This window comes from Canis lupus, chromosome 38, assembly GCF_011100685.1.
Source record: "Canis lupus familiaris isolate Mischka breed German Shepherd chromosome 38, alternate assembly UU_Cfam_GSD_1.0, whole genome shotgun sequence".
Classification (NCBI taxonomy): Eukaryota; Metazoa; Chordata; class Mammalia; order Carnivora; family Canidae; genus Canis; species Canis lupus.
In genome coordinates this window covers 21314159-21331434 of record NC_049259.1, presented here as the reverse complement: position 1 = coordinate 21331434, position 17276 = coordinate 21314159, and the positions used below count along the sequence as shown (strand labels likewise).

General features: G+C 49.2%; 1 protein-coding gene and 2 long non-coding RNA genes across 3 annotated transcripts in view; 1 reads left to right on the top strand and 2 right to left on the bottom strand.

Moving 5' to 3' along the window:
* Positions 1-2004: 2004 nt before the first annotated feature.
* On the bottom strand, positions 2005-15945 carry LOC102155091. The gene is made up of 3 exons (XR_005385802.1): positions 15528-15945; positions 2436-2577; positions 2005-2320 (listed from the first exon to the last, which is right to left on the bottom strand). It is a non-coding gene; the product is annotated as an uncharacterized LOC102155091 (long non-coding RNA).
* Positions 7948-9385, bottom strand: LOC111094525. Its single transcript, XR_005385806.1, has 2 exons — positions 8984-9385; positions 7948-8509 (listed from the first exon to the last, which is right to left on the bottom strand). It is a non-coding gene; the product is annotated as an uncharacterized LOC111094525 (long non-coding RNA).
* LOC609484 (nitric oxide synthase 1 adaptor protein) overlaps positions 15180-17276 on the top strand; it is a 264616-nt gene continuing 262519 nt past the window's right edge. The window contains 1 exon segment of the mRNA XM_038586257.1: positions 15180-15384. Within this exon segment, the coding sequence (XP_038442185.1) occupies positions 15280-15384 (105 nt within the window). The 5' untranslated portion in view covers positions 15180-15279.

The following is a 17276-nucleotide window of genomic DNA, read 5'->3' as shown; positions in this document are numbered from 1 at the left end:
TGTGCCCTCGGGTTCCAGCTCCAATGTAATGATGACCCACACGAGCAACTACGGAGAATCCTGGGAGGGCTACAGGGGACCCTTGGGGTTACGGTTGATAATGCTTTGCAAACCTTCCTGGGAACAGGTAGTTCTCTAGATTCTGCAGAACGATTTCATGAGTCAAACAATCCTTTTTACCTCCCTGTCTCTCATAGAAGAACTTTAATACCTAATTATTTCACAGGGCTGTTTGGGTGAGGATGACCAGCCTAAAATGTCACCCTCCCTTCCAAGATGCAGAGTTACTGCTTGCAAGCAGGTGTCCAGCCAGGGACCCCAAGTCACGGCTTCTGGCGTATGTGTGTGTGAATGTGGCTAGTTCTCACTGCAAGATCTGGAGCAGAAATGATGTGTGAAACCCCTGGCTGAGCTGGGTAAGTTCCAGAAACATAGCCTTTCGTCTCTCCAACTGTCATCTAACTGCATTGAGAAGATCCCGTGGAGATGACAAGGCGGAGCCACAAGGTAGAAGAGGCCTGGATCCTGGGGCTAACTCGAGCTAACCATTTAAGAAGACAGCTGTGCAGAAGAGCTGCTTGACCAGAAACATCTACTTCAAATTTGTGTGAGTGAGGAAAGCTTTTATTGCACGAAGTTATCAAGACTTGGGATTGTTTGTTACAGCAGCTGGAGTCAAATACTCTGACTCATACAACCATCTTCCTTAGGGTGAGGTACAAGGATGGAGAAGGACAAAGCAGGGGTACAGGAGGACCTCACAGTTCACAGATATAAGAACAACCCACCTAGGGGATCCCTGGGTGGCTCAGTGGTTTAGCGCCCACCTTCGGCCCAGGGTGTGATCCTGGAGTCCCAGGATCGAGTCCCACATCAGGCTCCCTGCATGGAGTCAGCTTCTCCCTCTGCCTGTGTCTCTGCCTCTCTTTGTGTGTGTTTCTCATGAATAAATAAATAAAATTGTAAAAAAAAAAAAAAAGAGCAACCCACCTAATCAGAAATCCCACGCCTAGAACCGCACGTTTTGCACGTGGAGTCAGCATCTCTAATTTCCTGCCTAAAACCACACTGCTCAAATCTAATTCTTACCAAATTGCACTGTGCTGGCCATGCGGGATGTTTAGACATGTGAGTTTGAGTCTCTTTTTTTTCTTTTAAAGATGTTATTTATTTATTTCAGAGAGGAGAGAGAGAAAACACAAGCGGCAAGGAGGGGCAGAGGGCGAGGGGGAAGCAGACCCTGCGCTGAGCAGGGAGCACTATGCTCTCTCTCCCTGGGATTGTGACCTGAGCCGAAGGCGGATGCCCAACCGACTGAGCCACCCAGGCGCCCCTCAAACAGATTTTGATGTGCTTCAACATGTTGCACGATCCTCAAAATGAAAAGGCGATTCCAAAGTATTCTGCAAAATTGGGGTGCAGGTGGATCGGAGGGTTTATTTCTCAGGCTACTTGCAGATTTTGTCTTGTGTGAGCAATTCTCCGCTACTCGGTTCTGCCCCTGGAGGGCACCAGAGACTGCTTTACTGTGCATTTACTGTGCAGAGAACCGCGCCGCCCCCCCCCCACCTCCCCCTCCGAGGAAAGCCGACGGGTTCTGAGGAAGGAGGCGGCAATTAGCGGTGAACGGGGTTTGTCCTGCCATAAGCAAGGCCCTGCAGAATTCTGCATGGCAGGTGGGTAATAGCCAGGTTACTGGGATCGTGGAAAGACCCAGAAGCCCGAGTTCCAGGTCCAGCTATGCTATCAGCCAGAGGTGTGGCCTTTCAAAAGTCACTTAACTTCTCTGGGCTTTGGTTTCCTCTTGTGTAAAATGGGGTGGAAGGAGCTAACCCCAAAAGTGTCTTCCTTCAGTGTTTTAAATTGCTCTAAATCCTAAGGGGCGCCTGGGTGGCTCAGCTGGTGAAGTGTCCGACTCCTGATTTCAGGTCAGGTCAAGATCTCAGGGTTGTGAGATGGAGCTCTGGGTCAGGCTCCACACTCAGCAGAGTCTCTCTCTCTTCCCTCGCCTTCTCCCTCTGCCTCTCCCCTGGCTTGGGCTCTCTCTCTCTCTCTCTCTCTCTCTCATATATATCTATAAATCCTTAATAGTAAAGGAAATGGGAAATGATAGAACAGCAGAGATTCTCATTTCCTAGAACTCCTGAGTGTGTCCCTGTCCTGGGCACGGACCCCAAGTGTGGCAAGCTGGCTGTGATGGGGGCAACGTCAAAGCTGTGACTGGCAACACAGGGAGGTGAGGCTCAGGAGATAAACTGAGGGGCGGGGAGTTCACAAGGGCTCCCTCACCCAGGATCTCAGCCGATGATGGGAGCAGGATCTGGAGAAAGAGAAAATGACCGTTTTGTAAGCATCCCACGCTGCCCGGCCTGGGCGGGAGGGCAGCTAGGGACACAGCATAACCCAGACCTCCTCGGAGCCCTTCACTCACTCACCAGCCCCATCGTCTCAGTAGTTTTCTGAGGCACGGATGAGCCTCCTTGACAATTCATTTCCACTCCTGGGCTACGCGGGGTGGTTCAAATCATACCAGCTCGCCGGGGCAGGGAGACGAAATGCACGTAGGAGGTGGTGTTCCTGCAGAAATGAATGAGTGAATCAATGAATGGACGAAGGAGCGAGTGCTCACTCCCGGGTTTGTAGGGATGTCACTGTCATGGGCCAGTCAAGCAAGACAGACGTCTAGGGAAGAGGATCGCTTGCAGATCCTCCACTCTTCGAGAGGAGCCGCGAGGAAGGCAAGGGCCTGTGTTTGGTCTGGGCTGTGCAGACACGCCCCTGTCCAGAAAGTCCCTTTCCTCAAGGGGGCCCCCGGGCAGAGAGATCTACAGTGGAGTGGGGGGCAGGGGGCAAGAACTAACCAGAAGGACTGTGGGCCACCGGGGGGCTCAGTGTGGCGAGCTTCCAACTCTTGGTTTCCTCTCAGGTCATGACCTCATGGATCCTGAGATCAAGCCCTGCGTTGGGCTCTGTGCTCATTGGGGTGTCTGCTGGAAGATTCTCTCCCTGTGCGCCCCCCCCCCCACTCATGTGCATGCACACGTGCGCACGTTCTCTCTCTCTCTCTCTAAAATAAATAGATGTATCTTTTAAAAAAAATAAATAATGGAATGAACGCATAGGAGATGTGCGGTAGGCCGGGGCGCTTGCCTTCTGGATGTTACGCCCCATACCGACACCCTCTTAGGGAGACCCCATAGCCTCCTTTGTCTTAGTTTCCTTACCTGCACAGTGAGAGCCACACTGGCACCTTCCTCTGAAAGGTCTCATGAGGATTAGACAAGACCAACAAGGGCTTTGCAAACTGTTAAGGCAGGTAAGAAAGTCACCTATTTTTATTTTTTAATTTTATTTTAAAGATTCCATTTATTTATTCATGAGAGACACAGAGAGAGAGGCAGAGACACAGGCAGAGGAAGCAGCAGGCCCCATGCAGGGAGCCCGACGTGGGACTCGATCCCGGGTCTCCAGGATCACGCCCTGGGCTGAAGGCAGGTGCTAGACCGCTGAGGCCCCCGGGCTGCCCGAAAGTCACCTATTTTTATCCTGAGAGACAGAAGCGACGTGTGTGTCCCCGGGGCTGCCACGATTGTTACCGTTCCTGCGTGGTGGGTTTCTGGAGACCCTCGCAGGTTTTCCAGAGCCACCTCGGTGCTGACCACGGGTGGTAGCAAATTAAGAGCACTCCGTGTGTGGCCCAAGTCCCCGCACTGCCACCTGCAGCCTGCCGCTGTAGGCCAGGAGGACGCTTGGGAGCACCTGCAGACTCTCGTGCTCTGCTTTAGACAGCAGACCTGCTTGCCTTTTGCCACCGTAGCCTACACCTTACATGACAGCAGCAGCAGTGACTGCAGAACTTCGCTGCAGTGTAGCCCGCAGGGCCGTGACTGCGTCCCTGGTGCGCCGGGAGAGCCCCGCAGGCCGCGGCAGCGCAGCCAGGCAATACGGACGGGCACGGGTCTGGACACGGGGCTGAGGAGGACAAGTCCTGGGGCCAGACGCTGTAGCATATTCTCAAAACATGCATCTGAAGGCTGATGGACCCTCTTGTCTCCTTGCACCCCGAAAGCCGCTGTGACGTGCACGGGGTAATAACAAACACGCACTGAGGGTCTACAATGTGCCCCAGACTGTAAGTACTTCACGTGCACGACCTCGCTGTTTGAAAACTTTGATTTTTCTTTATGGCGGTAAAAGACACATCACACACAACGCATCTCAACAGTTGTTTAGTGTATGGTTCAATGGCATGAAATACATTCACAGTGTCGTACGGCCGTCACCACAACCGACCTCCAGAATCTTCTCGTCCTCCCCAACAGAAACGATGTGCTAGACTCTAATTCCCCGTGACCCCCGCCCCCCGACCCCTACAGTCTCTATTTTACTTTCCATCACTATAAATTTGCCTGTTGTCGGTCTTGTTTATTAAGTGGAATCATGCAATATTTGTCCTTTTGGGACCAAACTTATTTCACTTAGCGTAATTCCTCAAGGTTCATCCACGTTGTAGCACATGTTAAGGCTGAATAGTATTCCATGTGTGTATACATCACATTGTATTTTGTTTTTATTATTATTTTTTTAAGTGGAGAGAGAGTGAGGGGAGGAGGCTGAGGGAGAGGGGGAATCTGAAGCAGATTCCCTGCTGAGCGACGTGGGGCTTGATCTCAAGACCTGACCCCCAAATCGAGAATGAGCCACTTAACTGGCTGAGCCCCCCAGGCGCCCCTATTTATCCATTCATCTACTGATGTGCCTGTGGGTTTCTGCCTTTTGGCTCTTGAGGTTCAGATGGAAATCCATTTCCTCTAACCCTTCAAGCTCTAAAATCTGTCAGAACTCCCATAGAAGGGATCCCTGGGTGGCTCAGCGGTTTTGCACCTGCCTTTGGCCCGGGGCGTGATCCTGGAGTCCTGGGATCGAGTCCCACGTCAGGCTCCCAGCATGGAGCCTGCTTCTCCCTCTGCCTGTGTCTCTGCCTCTCTCTCTCTCTCTCTCTCTCTATGTCTATCATAAATAAAAAAAATAAATCTTAAAAAAAAAAAAGAACTCCCATGGAAATAAGCATAAAAACTGCCGTGAGGTAGCCCCTGAGACGGGCTGAAATGGGGTTTCAGGTATTCTTCTGTCCCCAAGTGTCTTCTTGTTTAATGTTTTTCTCATTCAACATCCCAACTCCAGAGGAACTTGAAATCGCACAGAGTACGTGTCCCATGAGAAGGTCTGATTAACCAGAGCTTTTCTGTACATCAGCGGAGCGATTACTGACAATCGTGGCCGTGACCCTGCAGTTCCAAAGAAACCCACGTAGCTTCGGGAAGTGTTACAAGAGCTCCAGAAACATGCTTTTTAAAAAGTACAGTTTAGGGGCCCCTGGGTGGCTCAGTTGGTTAAGCATCTGCCTTTGACTCAGGGCATGATCCTGAGGTCCTGGGATTGAGCCCCTGCATCACGCTTGCTGCTCGGCGGGGAGTCTGCTTCTCCCTCTCCCTCTGCCCCCTTTCCTCACTTGTGGGCACTCTCTCTGCCTCTCAAATAAATACAATCTTAAAAAAAAATAAAAAAATAGGGGCGCCTGGGTTGCTCAGTCGGTTATGCATCTCCCTTCGGCTCAGGTCATGATCCCAGGGTCCTAGAATCAAGTCCCGCATTGGGCTCCCTGCTCAACGGGGAGGCTGCTTCTCCCTCTCCCTCTGCCTGCCGCTCCCCCTACTTGTGCTCTGTGTGTGTTAAAATAAATGCATAACAAAAAACAAAATAAAATATACAATTCAGGGGCTCCTGGGTGGCTCAGATGGTTGAGCATCTGCCTTCCCTGTGGGTCATGATCTCCAGGTCCTGGGCTCGAGCCCCATGTTGGGCTCCCAGCTTGGTTGGGAGGCTGCGTCTCTCTCTGCCTCTCCTCCTGCTTGTGCTCTCTCCGTCTCTGTCTATCTCTCCCTCAAATGAAGAAACATAAAATCTCAAAAAAAAATAAAACCCATAATAATTCAGTGGCATTAAGGACATTCACTGCTGTGCAGCCGCCAGCACCAGACATCTCCAGAACGTTTTCCTCATTCCAAACTGAAACACCACCCACTCTACTACACCTTCCTCTCCCCCTTCCCCGCAGTCCCTCGTAACTGGTCTACCTCTGGTCTCTCTGAGTTTGGCTACTCTAGGTCCCCCATCAATGGAATCATATATATTTGTTTGTGGCTTATTTCACTTAGCGTATTCCTCATCCACGTTGTAGCAGGTGTCAGAACTGCATTCCTTTTAAGGCCGAATCATAGCCATTGTGTGTCCATATATATCCCACATTTTGTTTCTCTGTTCCTCCGTTGATGACCGTTGCAGTTGTCTCTGCCCTTTGGCTATTGTGACTAATGCTGCTATGAACACAGGTGTACAAGTAGCTGCCCAGAAATGGGCTTTGTATCATGGTCTTGTTCTCCTGGGTAAATCCTATATCCATGGTAACTTCCCATGAGCCAGAAAATTTGACTAATTAGCATAGTCCATTCCCTCATTAGGCTTGGTAAGGACTTTGCTCGGAACATGTGTCGGAAGCCCAGGAGGCAGTGACGGGGAATGACACCCGTCTCACAGCTGGACGCGGGCCCCAGCAGGCAGGCCACGGGACCCCAGTGGCACCCCAGTGGCACCTCCGCAGGGTGCCCAGCACCTGGCATGGGCAACCAGACCCGTGTCTGGAAATCCCATCCCGCTCCTACCTTCTGCACCCCCCTGTCGGGGTTCTAGCAGCTTTTCCAAAAAGGTAAGGACTTGAGGAACATTTGTTCTGAATTAAGCTTGGCCTCAGTTAAAGTGTTATCATGTATGTAAAAGCTCGAATTACAGAGGCCGCCTCCAGCCAGTGAATGGCACCGCGCGGCTGCTCAGAGAGGTGGAAAATTCTGAGGCCCCTCCAGCCCGGTTTCAGGAAAAGCGCTCTGAGTGGGGTGGAGAGGGGCCAGCTGGTGATGTCAAGGGATTTATAAAGGAGATTTCAAGACCTTTTAAGGGAGTGAGGCATTTGCTGATGATGGAAAACTGCCTAAGCTGGGTCTGGCCTCAACACTTCATTTGCTAGTTGTCCTGAAATGCTTATAATTTTCAAAAAATACATATTGTGCCCCTCCCTTTGCGTGCAGTTCAAAAGAGGGCATTGCCTGTGGTGAGAGGAACCTGTTAGGGTGATCAGAGTCGGGGGTCACGGGACCTGAGCTCTCACAGCACACTAGGGCCCAAAGTGGCCCATCTGGGACCTGGGATAGAAAATCAAATGCCCGCAACACACCTGGCTGCATTGCACATCTGTATTTTTCTTTCTTTCTTTCTTTCTTTCTTTCTTTCTTTCTTTCTTTCTTTCTTTCTTTCTTTCTTTCTTTCTTTTCTTTTTTTCTTCTTTCTTTCTTTCTTTCTTTCTTTCTTTCTTTCTTTCTTTCTTTCTTTCTTTCTTTCTTTCTTTCTTTCTTCTTTCTCACACTAGGGGCTGTGGGGAGGGGGGTCTGGAGGACACTTATTTTTTTAAGCAGCTACAAAGCTGCTTAGCGGCTTTGCACCTCCAAAGAGAGATCTGAAAATAAAATATTTACTTACATTGCCTTTCCAAGTGTTTTCCATACTCTTGTCAAAATGGTCAGGCCTTTTTTTTTTCCCCCAAGGCTTCTTATCTTAAGAATGTGGGTTTTATAAAGAGGAACCAAGATCGATTACAACCACAGAGTAGATTGAGTGGAGCAGATAAGCTCCAACTCTAGCAGCTGGGCTTACTTTGTGTTTTAAGCAGATAACGAAGGAAAGCAGGCCTAGATTTAGGAACGGAGATCTAAGTTGGGAGGAATAAAAGTGAAGGTCCTAGATCCGACTTTGAGCCGAGCAGCTAAAACTAAAGAAAATTCTCCTTGCCATCACGGAGCACGAAAACAAACAAATAAACCACACAAAAACCAAACGGAGGACCAAATACAATAGTATTCAAATTGCCACCCAAAGAGAGGGCCCAAAGCTAAAGTGGAATAGAAGCAAGAATTAGGAAGCATCTGGAAGCAAGTGATGCAGAGATACTTTGAGGGCCCGCCGTGCTGAGGGGAACTGTTTGCAGCTCCGTTTTCATCATCCTTTCTTTGTAGGGACTGGGGAACACGCTCTTAGGATCTGGAAATTCCAATCGTCTGCTTTAGTGCCCATTTTTCAATTGTAGCTGAAATAAAAGAAAGGGTCAGGAGACCTATGCTGTTTTCCTTTTCCTTTGCTGAGCAGAGGGGTGATCTTCTGAATTACACCCTGGGTCACATCCCAGTTCAAATGTTTCCCACGGAAGAGCGCGGTCCTGGCAGCCTGGTGCAGACGGCGCCTGCATGCTGCTTCCAGACTCTCTGGCCGGCCTCGCCTCCAATTGCCCTGGCTTGCAGGGCTTTCCTTCTGGAGAGCTGGTCTCCTCACTGTCTCCTCAAGACACTTGGTGGTTTATTAGTGTCTCTGCAGACCCGCCTCCACGTCTTCTGAGCTCCTCCTGCTGGGTAATGAAATCCTTTTCATTTCAGACCAGTCTTAAGCCTTCCCTTCCCTCCCATGGTCCTTTTTATGCTCAGATGGCACATTCTCTTTCACCCTTAGAAGTGTCTCCTTAAGGTGTAGACCTCTCTCACATCCCCTGCTATCCACCCCCCTGCTGAGAAACTATCATTAGTTTTTGTTACATATGATGTTAGTTTTTGTTAAATATGATTTTATTGCCTTTGGTCAACAGGCTCTTTGGTGAAAAGCTGTGGAACTAATAAAAATTTCTCAGGCAGCCCTGGGGGCTCAGCGGTTTAGTGCCTGCTTTTGGCCCAGGGTGTGATCCTGGTGACCCGGGATCGAGTCCCACGTTGGGCTCCCTGCATGGAGCCTGCTTCTGCCTCTGCCTGTGTCTTTGCCTCTCTCTCTCTCTCTCTCTCTCTGTGTGTCATGAAAAAATAAATAAAATCTTTAAAAAAAGATTTCTCACCTGAAATATTGAACAGGACCAAGAAACACAGCTCATTTGAAAAGGAATCTGAATTCAAAAGGCAAGGAATGGTGGTCCCACCATCCGGGAGAGATTAGGAGAATCTCCATGAGAAAGGGGGCTCAGACCCCGCCAGGCACCCAACCTTCTTCCTTAAATTCGACATTCTAGGGACCCAGCGCTTCTCTTGGCCTTTTGGCCTTTCGGCTAAGATCCAGTGCAAAATTCTGCAGCCCGTGCTCCTTTCTCAAGATCTCCTTCCACGAGTGTTCCAAGAGAAGGAAGGCTGTGGCAGCATGTGGACCCTCTGAGAAGGTCCCAAACCTTCCATACTATTTGTTTCTTGTCTCTTGGGTCCAAGGATGGGTAGGAAGGTGTTACAGAAGCCCAGAAGGCAGGAGCTCCTACCTTTCTGTCTTTTCCTCTGTACTGGCAAGCCTGGAGCACAAACCTTCCTGTGGAAGTCGATTTGAAAGAGGGTTTAATTTATAAAAATGTAATATGCACACTTTTGTAGACAGAGAAGCTTACCTTTCAAACAAATAAATGGGAAATGCGGCCTGCCCTTGGCATAGGGGCGTGGGTCAGTTTCAATTAAGGGGAAAAAAATAATGTAAGCCAGCATTACAATGTGTCATATCTTGCAGGATAATCTTTTTAATGGGGAAAACATCCCAAATTAGTGTTTAGGTAATAAAAATAAGATCATAATAAGCCAGTGGATTAGACACCATTAGTGATAGATATTTTTTTTTTCTAGAGACATCATTTAATATCTTTATTGCCATCTTTTAAAATGGGCTAATGAGGGGTGCCTGGGTGGCTCAGTCAGTTGGGTGTCTGCCTTCGGCTCCGGTTGTGATCTCAGGGTCCTGGGATGGAGCCCCGCGTGGGGTTCCCTGCTCTGCGGGGAGCCTGCTTCTCCCTCTCCCTCTACCTCTCCCCACTGTGCATGTGTGCTCTCTCTCTCTCTTTCTCTCTGTCAAATAAATAAATGAATAAAAATCTTTAAAAAGGGGGGGGGGCTAATGAGCAGGTGACAGCACAGTATGATGGAGACAATACTGGACCAGGTGTTTTTTTTTTTATTTTTATTTTTTTATAGCCAGGATTCTAGTCCTACCTTTGCCATTCAAGAACTGGGATCTTAGGCAATCTGGGCTTAGGTTTCTCTGCTGTCAAATAAGAGACTTTGAGGATCTGTAATGATTTTTCCAGTTCTAAAATCTTATGCCAATATGATTTTTATCATGTATTTGCAGGCCTACCTTGGATATCTTTGCAAGTTCTTTATGTGAAACTTTCATGTTATTTATCATGAATAAATTCACTATTCTTTTTTTTTTTCTTTTAAAGATTTTATTTATTTATTCATAAGAGACACAGAGAAAGAGGCAGAGACATGGGCAGAGGGAGAAGCAGGCTCCATGCAGGGAGCCCGATGTGGGAACCAATCCCAGGATCCCGGGATCACGACCTGATCCAAAGGCAGACGCTCAACCACTGAGCCACCCAGGTGCCCCAATTCACTATTGTATAAAACAAAACTAAAACAACAACAACAAAAAAAACCAAACACAAAACCAGAAAAATCCAAATCCAAAAACCAACTCTTCAGTCCTGTGTTTCAACAGATTTGAGCTTAGATTGAATTCTGAACCCTGAGTTCTGAGTTTTCTCCCGGGCTGCAATAGCCTTAAACAAGGTCTTCCTTATCTACTAAGGAAAAAAAAAAGGGCTAATGATTTCCAACTCTCTATGCCCCAGGAGACACTGTCAGGTTAAAAAAAAGAATTTGAATTTTTTGGAGCTAGTTATCTAGCAGGAGGAAATCATTATTTATTCTTAATATTTGATATGATTTATACAAAGATTTTGTGAGTTCAATCCATGTGTGTATCTGAGCAGTACTGGGCAAACTGACATAATCTTCATTCTTTGCTGATTAAACTTACGGGAGGATTCCCAGGATCCATTATTCTATGATCTACACAAGTTACTTCCTCCTCTTAGTTTCCTCATCTGTAAAATGGGTATATTGATTATACTTATCTCATATGGCCAAGTAAGACAATGCACAGGAAGTATATTGTCAAGTAGGTATTTTACTACCAAAAGCAAATGAATTTTAGTTCCAAACGTGTTAAAAATGAAGTTTGCTGTCCATTTACTTAAAACTCATCATCGTGTGAGGAAGAGATCCCTGAGGTAGGAGCTCTAGTTTACAGTGAGGACTAGGCTTAATCTCCCCAGGTTTCTGTTTCTTTGTTTTGTAACAAAGGAGCTGGACTAGGCATGCCTGGGTGGCTCAGTCGGTTGGGTGGCTGACTTTGGCTTGGGTCATGATTTCAAGATCCTGGGATCAAGCCCCATGTTGGGCTCCCCACTTAGCAGGGAGTCTGCTTGTTCCTCTCCCTCTGCTCATCACCCTGCTCAGACTCTCTCTCTTCCTCTCTCATAAATGGATTTTATCCATTTAAAAAGTCACTTATTAAAAAAAAAGAAAAAAGGAAGCTGGATTAGAGGACCTTTAAGTAACTTCCAGTTCTAAAGGGATTTAGGAAATTTTTTCAATTCATTTTTAAACAAAGTTTTAATAAAATTTAACATAGCAAGTATTATATGCTTTAGCAATTTATATTTTAATTAAATGTCCTTCAGATTAAAATAGTATTATGCAGTTTCTAAATACAGAAGGTTATGGAAAGTGGTAAAACTTGATTCATTTTAAAAAGTAGATTTGGAAATGCTGTGGGAAATTCAATTATATTTAAAGGTGCAAAAACAAGATTGAAATCGCTGCTAAAAATAAGGAAATTTACTTTGGATGCCCATTGTTTCTGGAAGAAGGGTGTTTTTATGCCCGTGGGGCTCTGACGTATTAGGTGGAGGCCAAAGCAGAGAACAGGCCTCTCCTTTTTGGAACATTTCATCTAACTGAAGTGGAATGAATATAGCAACAATACACATCTAAATAAAACATAGTCCCTGAATTTGATATGCATCTCATTTGCAGTAAGAAGACTTTTGTGGCAGGGCTCCTGGGTGGCTCAGTCAGTTAAGCATCTGCCTTTGGCTCAGGTTGTGATCCCCAAGTGCTCCAGGATCCAGCCCCTCATCGGGCTCCCAGCTCAGCGGGGAGTCTGCTTTTCCTTCTGCTCCTGACCTTGCTTGCGCTCTCTCTCTCAAATAAGTGAATTAAAAAAAAAAAAAAAAAAAGACTTTCATGGCAATCCAGGCCATGATGGAAACACCTTGTGACATAGAATTGGATTCATATTCCGGTTCCTTTCCTTACTAAGTATGTGACCTTGGGAAAGTTTGTAACTCATTTGTGCCTCAGTTTCTTCAAAAATGGGACGAATCTTAGGAGTGTCAATATTAAATGAGATAATACATGTAAGGCTCTAAGAAAAATGCCTGACACACAGAAAAAGCTCAGTGAACATTAGCTATTATTATTCGATTTCATAAATTACTACTAGATGTCTGTTACGGAGTAGTCACTGTATCAGACCCTGAAATATCTTTGGGGGTTCAGCTTTTTGGGTCTGGTCTACGATGTGTTAAAGAGTTAGATAAGAAATTCCAAAAATTTAACAGTCCAATGGGACACAAGTAAATCTAGATAAAAGGCCCTTTGGAGTCAAGAGACTGTATTTTTAATTTATTTTTAAAATTTAATTAAAAAAAAGATTTTATTTATTTGAGAGAGAGAGGGAGAGCGAGAGAGAGAGCGTGAGCTGTGAGAGAGGCAGATGGAGATGAAGAAGCAAATTCCCAGCTGAGCAGGGAGCCTGATGCAGGGCTTGATCCTGGGACACTTGGGGATCATCATGGCCTGAGCTGAAAGCAGATGTTCCACCGACTGAGCCACCAGGCGCCCCGAGAGTCAAAAGACTTTAAATTCAGGAAAGAAAAGGAGATGTCAACGAGTTGCTTGAGGTCTTGCCTTGCAGTTGTCGAGTTCCTGTGCAGGTTTTAGAGGGCACGTAATGATGCATATATTAAAAACTACGGTGACATTCAGAGAGTCAGACATGCCTGATTAGACTTTCATGTTCTGTATTTATAAAGACGTGAGTGGTGCGTTTCCTGAGTGCAAATGATTGTTGGCTATGACTAATATTTATGACTATAATAAAATCTATACAGCATAAAGTACGCAATGAATTTGTTCTAGTCATCGGCTTACTTTTATTTAAGGGGATACCCTAGAAGGTGCTATATCTTGACCAGCAATTTCAGCAGATAGGGAGGAAGCAAAATATAGGACAGGACAATTGTACTTTAGCACCAGGACGCAAAATGAGAAGTAGAATTATGGCAGTAAGGCACTCTGTTATATAAATTTATCATGGAAACGGCATAGGAACATATGCCTTTTGCAAACAACACTGTGTTGCTTTGTCTTGCTTCCAAGCCGGGCCCCTATAACAATCGATGGCGTTTGGTTGGGAGCTGCCTTGGGTGGACGTGTCCACAGGGCATCAAAAGCAGGCTTAAGGTAATGAATGCAACCTTCTTTCCTCCTCCTCAGGTGAGCCCACCATTTGGTCTCAGTTGATCTCATGTTGGACTGGTGTTGGCACCAGTTCATTTAGTTGCTTCTGGTGACTTTGGGATAACGTGAAGCCGTGGAAATAATTTTTTCCTGTACCACCCTACCTTCGAGGTTTCAGCAGAAGCCTATGGCAGAGACTTCTGGGACTCCTTCATTTGCACATCCCGCAAGGCAAAAGCTCTTGATGGAAAGGAGAAAAGCCAGTGGGTCTCTTCTTACCAATAGGCAAATTGCAGCATTTAGGAAGGTAGGAAGAATAGGACTGCAAATAACTTGGAAGTTCATCTTGTCCATAACCGGTTACCGAAGGTTTATTTTATTTTATTTTAAATATTTTATTTATTTATTCATGAGAAACACACACACACACACACACACACACACACACACACACAGAGGCAAAGACATAGGCAGAGGGAGAAGCAGGCTCCATGCAGGGAGCCCAACATGGGACTCGATCCCAGGACTCCAGGATCAGGCCCTGGGCCAAAGGCAGGTACCAAACCGCTGAGCCACCCAGGGATCCCCTACAGAAGGTTTAATTAAGAAAAATAAAAAAGGTTGAGGATTCTCCTGCCCTTAGTATTCCTTTCTTGGCCTACTCCATATCCACAGGCTGATGGCTCCCTAATATTAAAACCATTCCCAGGGCAGCCCTGGTGGCTCCGCAGTTTAGCGCCGCCTTCAGCCCAGGGCGTGACTCTGGGGTCTCTGGATCGAGTACCACGTCGGGCCCCTGCATGGAGCCTGCTTCTCCCTCTGCCTGTGTCTCTGCCCCACCCCCCTCTGTGTCTCTCATGAATAAATAAACAAAATCTTTAAATAAATAAATAAATAAATAAATAAATAACACATTCCCAAAGGCATCCCCCGGGCCCCGTTACACAAGCCACAGATCCCCCGCTGAAAAGGAGCAAGAAGCTCCCGCGATGCTCCCCCGCTCGGGGTACAGTGTGGATCGTCCAGGGAACAGGGAACTCTCAGAATGAGTGATTCTGAGACCCCAGGACCCCAGGACCCCAGGACTTGGGCCTTCCCGGGAGAACCTAAACACACGGCAGTAAACGTCGCCCCTCCCCCGGCCCCAAAAGGAAAAACAAAGCGTCGGGGGCGCTGCGGCGTGAGCGTGCACACAGGCGGGGCTGAGCCGGGGCGCGGGGCGCGGGCGGCAGGTCGGGGGGACTTTCACCTGCTCCGCGGGCGGGCGGGCGGGCGGCGCGGGGGCGGGGCCAGGGGCGGAGCCAAGGGCGGGCGGCGGGCGGGGCCGTGGGCGGGGCCGTGGGCGGGGCCTGGGTCCAGTGGGCGGGGCCTGGGTCCAGTGGGCGGAGCCTGCCCGGGCCCGCCCCGCGGGAGGAGCGCTCGCCGGCGGCCGATCGGGCGTCTCGGTGACAGGCACCCCGCTCCGCCGCCGCCGCCGCCGCCGCCTTTTCTTCCTCGTCCGGGGCAGCCGCCGCGCCGGGTCCCCTTCGGGCCGCGCGCCCCCCGCTCCCCTCCCCCGGGCCGCCGCCGCCCGCCCGCCCGCTCCCGCCGCCGCCCTCCTCGCCCGCAGGAATCGCGCGGCCGCAGCGCCGCCCGCAGCCCCGCCGCCCGCTGCCGCCGGCCCTCGGCTCCCGGCTCCCGGCTCCCGGCTCCCGGCTCCCGGCTCCCGGCTCCCGGCGCCCGCGCCCCTCCCTCCCCGGGCCGCCAGCCCCTTCCCGCCGCCGCGCCTGGAGGAGCCGGTCCCCGGGTCACCATGCCCAGCAAAACCAAGTACAACCTTGTGGACGATGGGCACGACCTGCGGATCCCCCTGCACAACGAGGACGCCTTCCAGCACGGCATCTGCTTCGAAGCCAAGGTGAGGCCCCCACCCGGGGGGCAGGTGCCTCCCCCGTCGGGCCGCATTCCGCGGGCTGCCGCCCGGTGCTGCTCCGGAGCAGCCGCGAAGTTTGGGCGGCCTCGCCTCGCCGCCCCCCGACCTGCAGACACCCCCATCCTCACCTCCGGGTCCGCCCGACTTCCCGATCCTTCCTCCGGAGCCGGAGAAGCCAGCGGGGGCGGGGGGACGCGCAGCGGGTCCCCGGGGTCTGTAGAATCGCTTTAGGGGACGCTCTGGTGCTATTTACCTGCTGGGATCCCGTGGGAGACGTGCTTTCACGTTTTTTTGTTTTTTGTTTTTTTTTTTTTTTTTTTTTTTTAAGGGGGAATGCCGACTTCCTGATGGAAGGAAAAATAACACAGGGGTGTTTCTGTTTTTGTTTTAGATTTCCAGGTAGCCGGGCCCAGGTGTCAAGTCACTTCTTAAATGTCTGGCCACGACTCCGTTGCAAGTGCCAGTCATGGGAGGGGGGAGGGGGAGGGGGAGAGCCGCCCGTTGGCTAGTTTGGTGGCGTAATGTGAAGTTTCAGCGGCCAGCGGGGAACGGCTGCTGGAGAATTCAGCGGGGATGACTGGAATTTTCGGCGCGGGGGCAGAGCCCCAGGTCGGCCCTTGGAGGGGGGGGGGCGGCGCCTGGCTCGGGCTGCCCCCCGCCCCCCCCCCGCCCCCCCCAGCGATGCGCTTCCCGGTTTCTGCAATCCCAGCCGGGGCTCCCCGGCCCATCACCTGCGGAAAGTGCTTCTGCGCTTCCTTCTCGCCACCTGACCCCAAAGACCCGGAGTTTCTCAGCACCTGCAGTGTGCATGTCGCTGATAAGTGACAGAAGGCATTGCCACTCAGTGTGGGCTGTTTGTTTGTTTTTTAGGTTCTTGCTGGTTTTGAAAAGAGCGTACTTAAGGTGTGGAGACCCATTTACTCCTCCTCCTTCCCTTTATTCCTTCATGACTCCCTGGCTGCAGGGTGTCCTCTCAGGCGAGGATGATTCCGTCAGGTGGCTACTTCAGTTTGTGAAACGTCTTTCCAATGCCTGATATGGGCCCAGCGCAGTTATCTTTAGATATAGATATTTTTTTCTTTTCGTGAAGGTGTGTGAATTGGTGAATCTTGACCTCTGCCCCTGGTTAACCTTCCCCCAACCATATCTGCTAGAGCTAGGACACCCCCTGCTCCCCACCTCCACCACCACTCCACCCCAACCCTGCAGTGGAATGCAGGGCAGAATTACTTGGGTATGGCTGGGACCAGAGTGGGGCTGTAGCCAAGATCTTATCTTGCTTCTCTCAGAATAGATCTGGTCTCGGTCTAAGATGGGATGTTTGGGTTAAATTTTGTCCAGGTCTGTTGCTTTGATGAGCAAGTTTTTCACTTTAAAGTATGGGTTTTCATCATGATCAGGATTGTTGGGTAGACAAAAACTGGGGAACTGGCATTGCCTTGTTTGGTTCACTCAGTTTCACAAGAATGAGGGCGAGAAGAGGGATCAAGAATTAAAGTGCTTTAAAACCTTTTTATTTATTTACTTATTTATTTTTTAAACCTTTTTATTCTTTTGGCACAGTCTTTGCCGTTTGGTCCGAACTAGGTCTCAAAACTTGGTATGCACAAGAATCCGATTGGAAAGGCTGATTTTTGCCACCCTAGTTCTAATTTGACACATCTGGGGGGGAGCCTGGGACTGGGTACCCTTAATGAGAATTGCAGGTGATTTAATGCAAGTGGCTGAGACCAGGCTTTCAGAAACATTGGGCTTGAGGCTTGCCTCCAACTTGCTGGATCTTACCTTCACTTTCCCAACATGCAATTTCTGTTCTAAGCAAACATCTGGGGGCTGCATGATGTAGTTCCTATAGTAACTTCCCTGGGTTCACACAT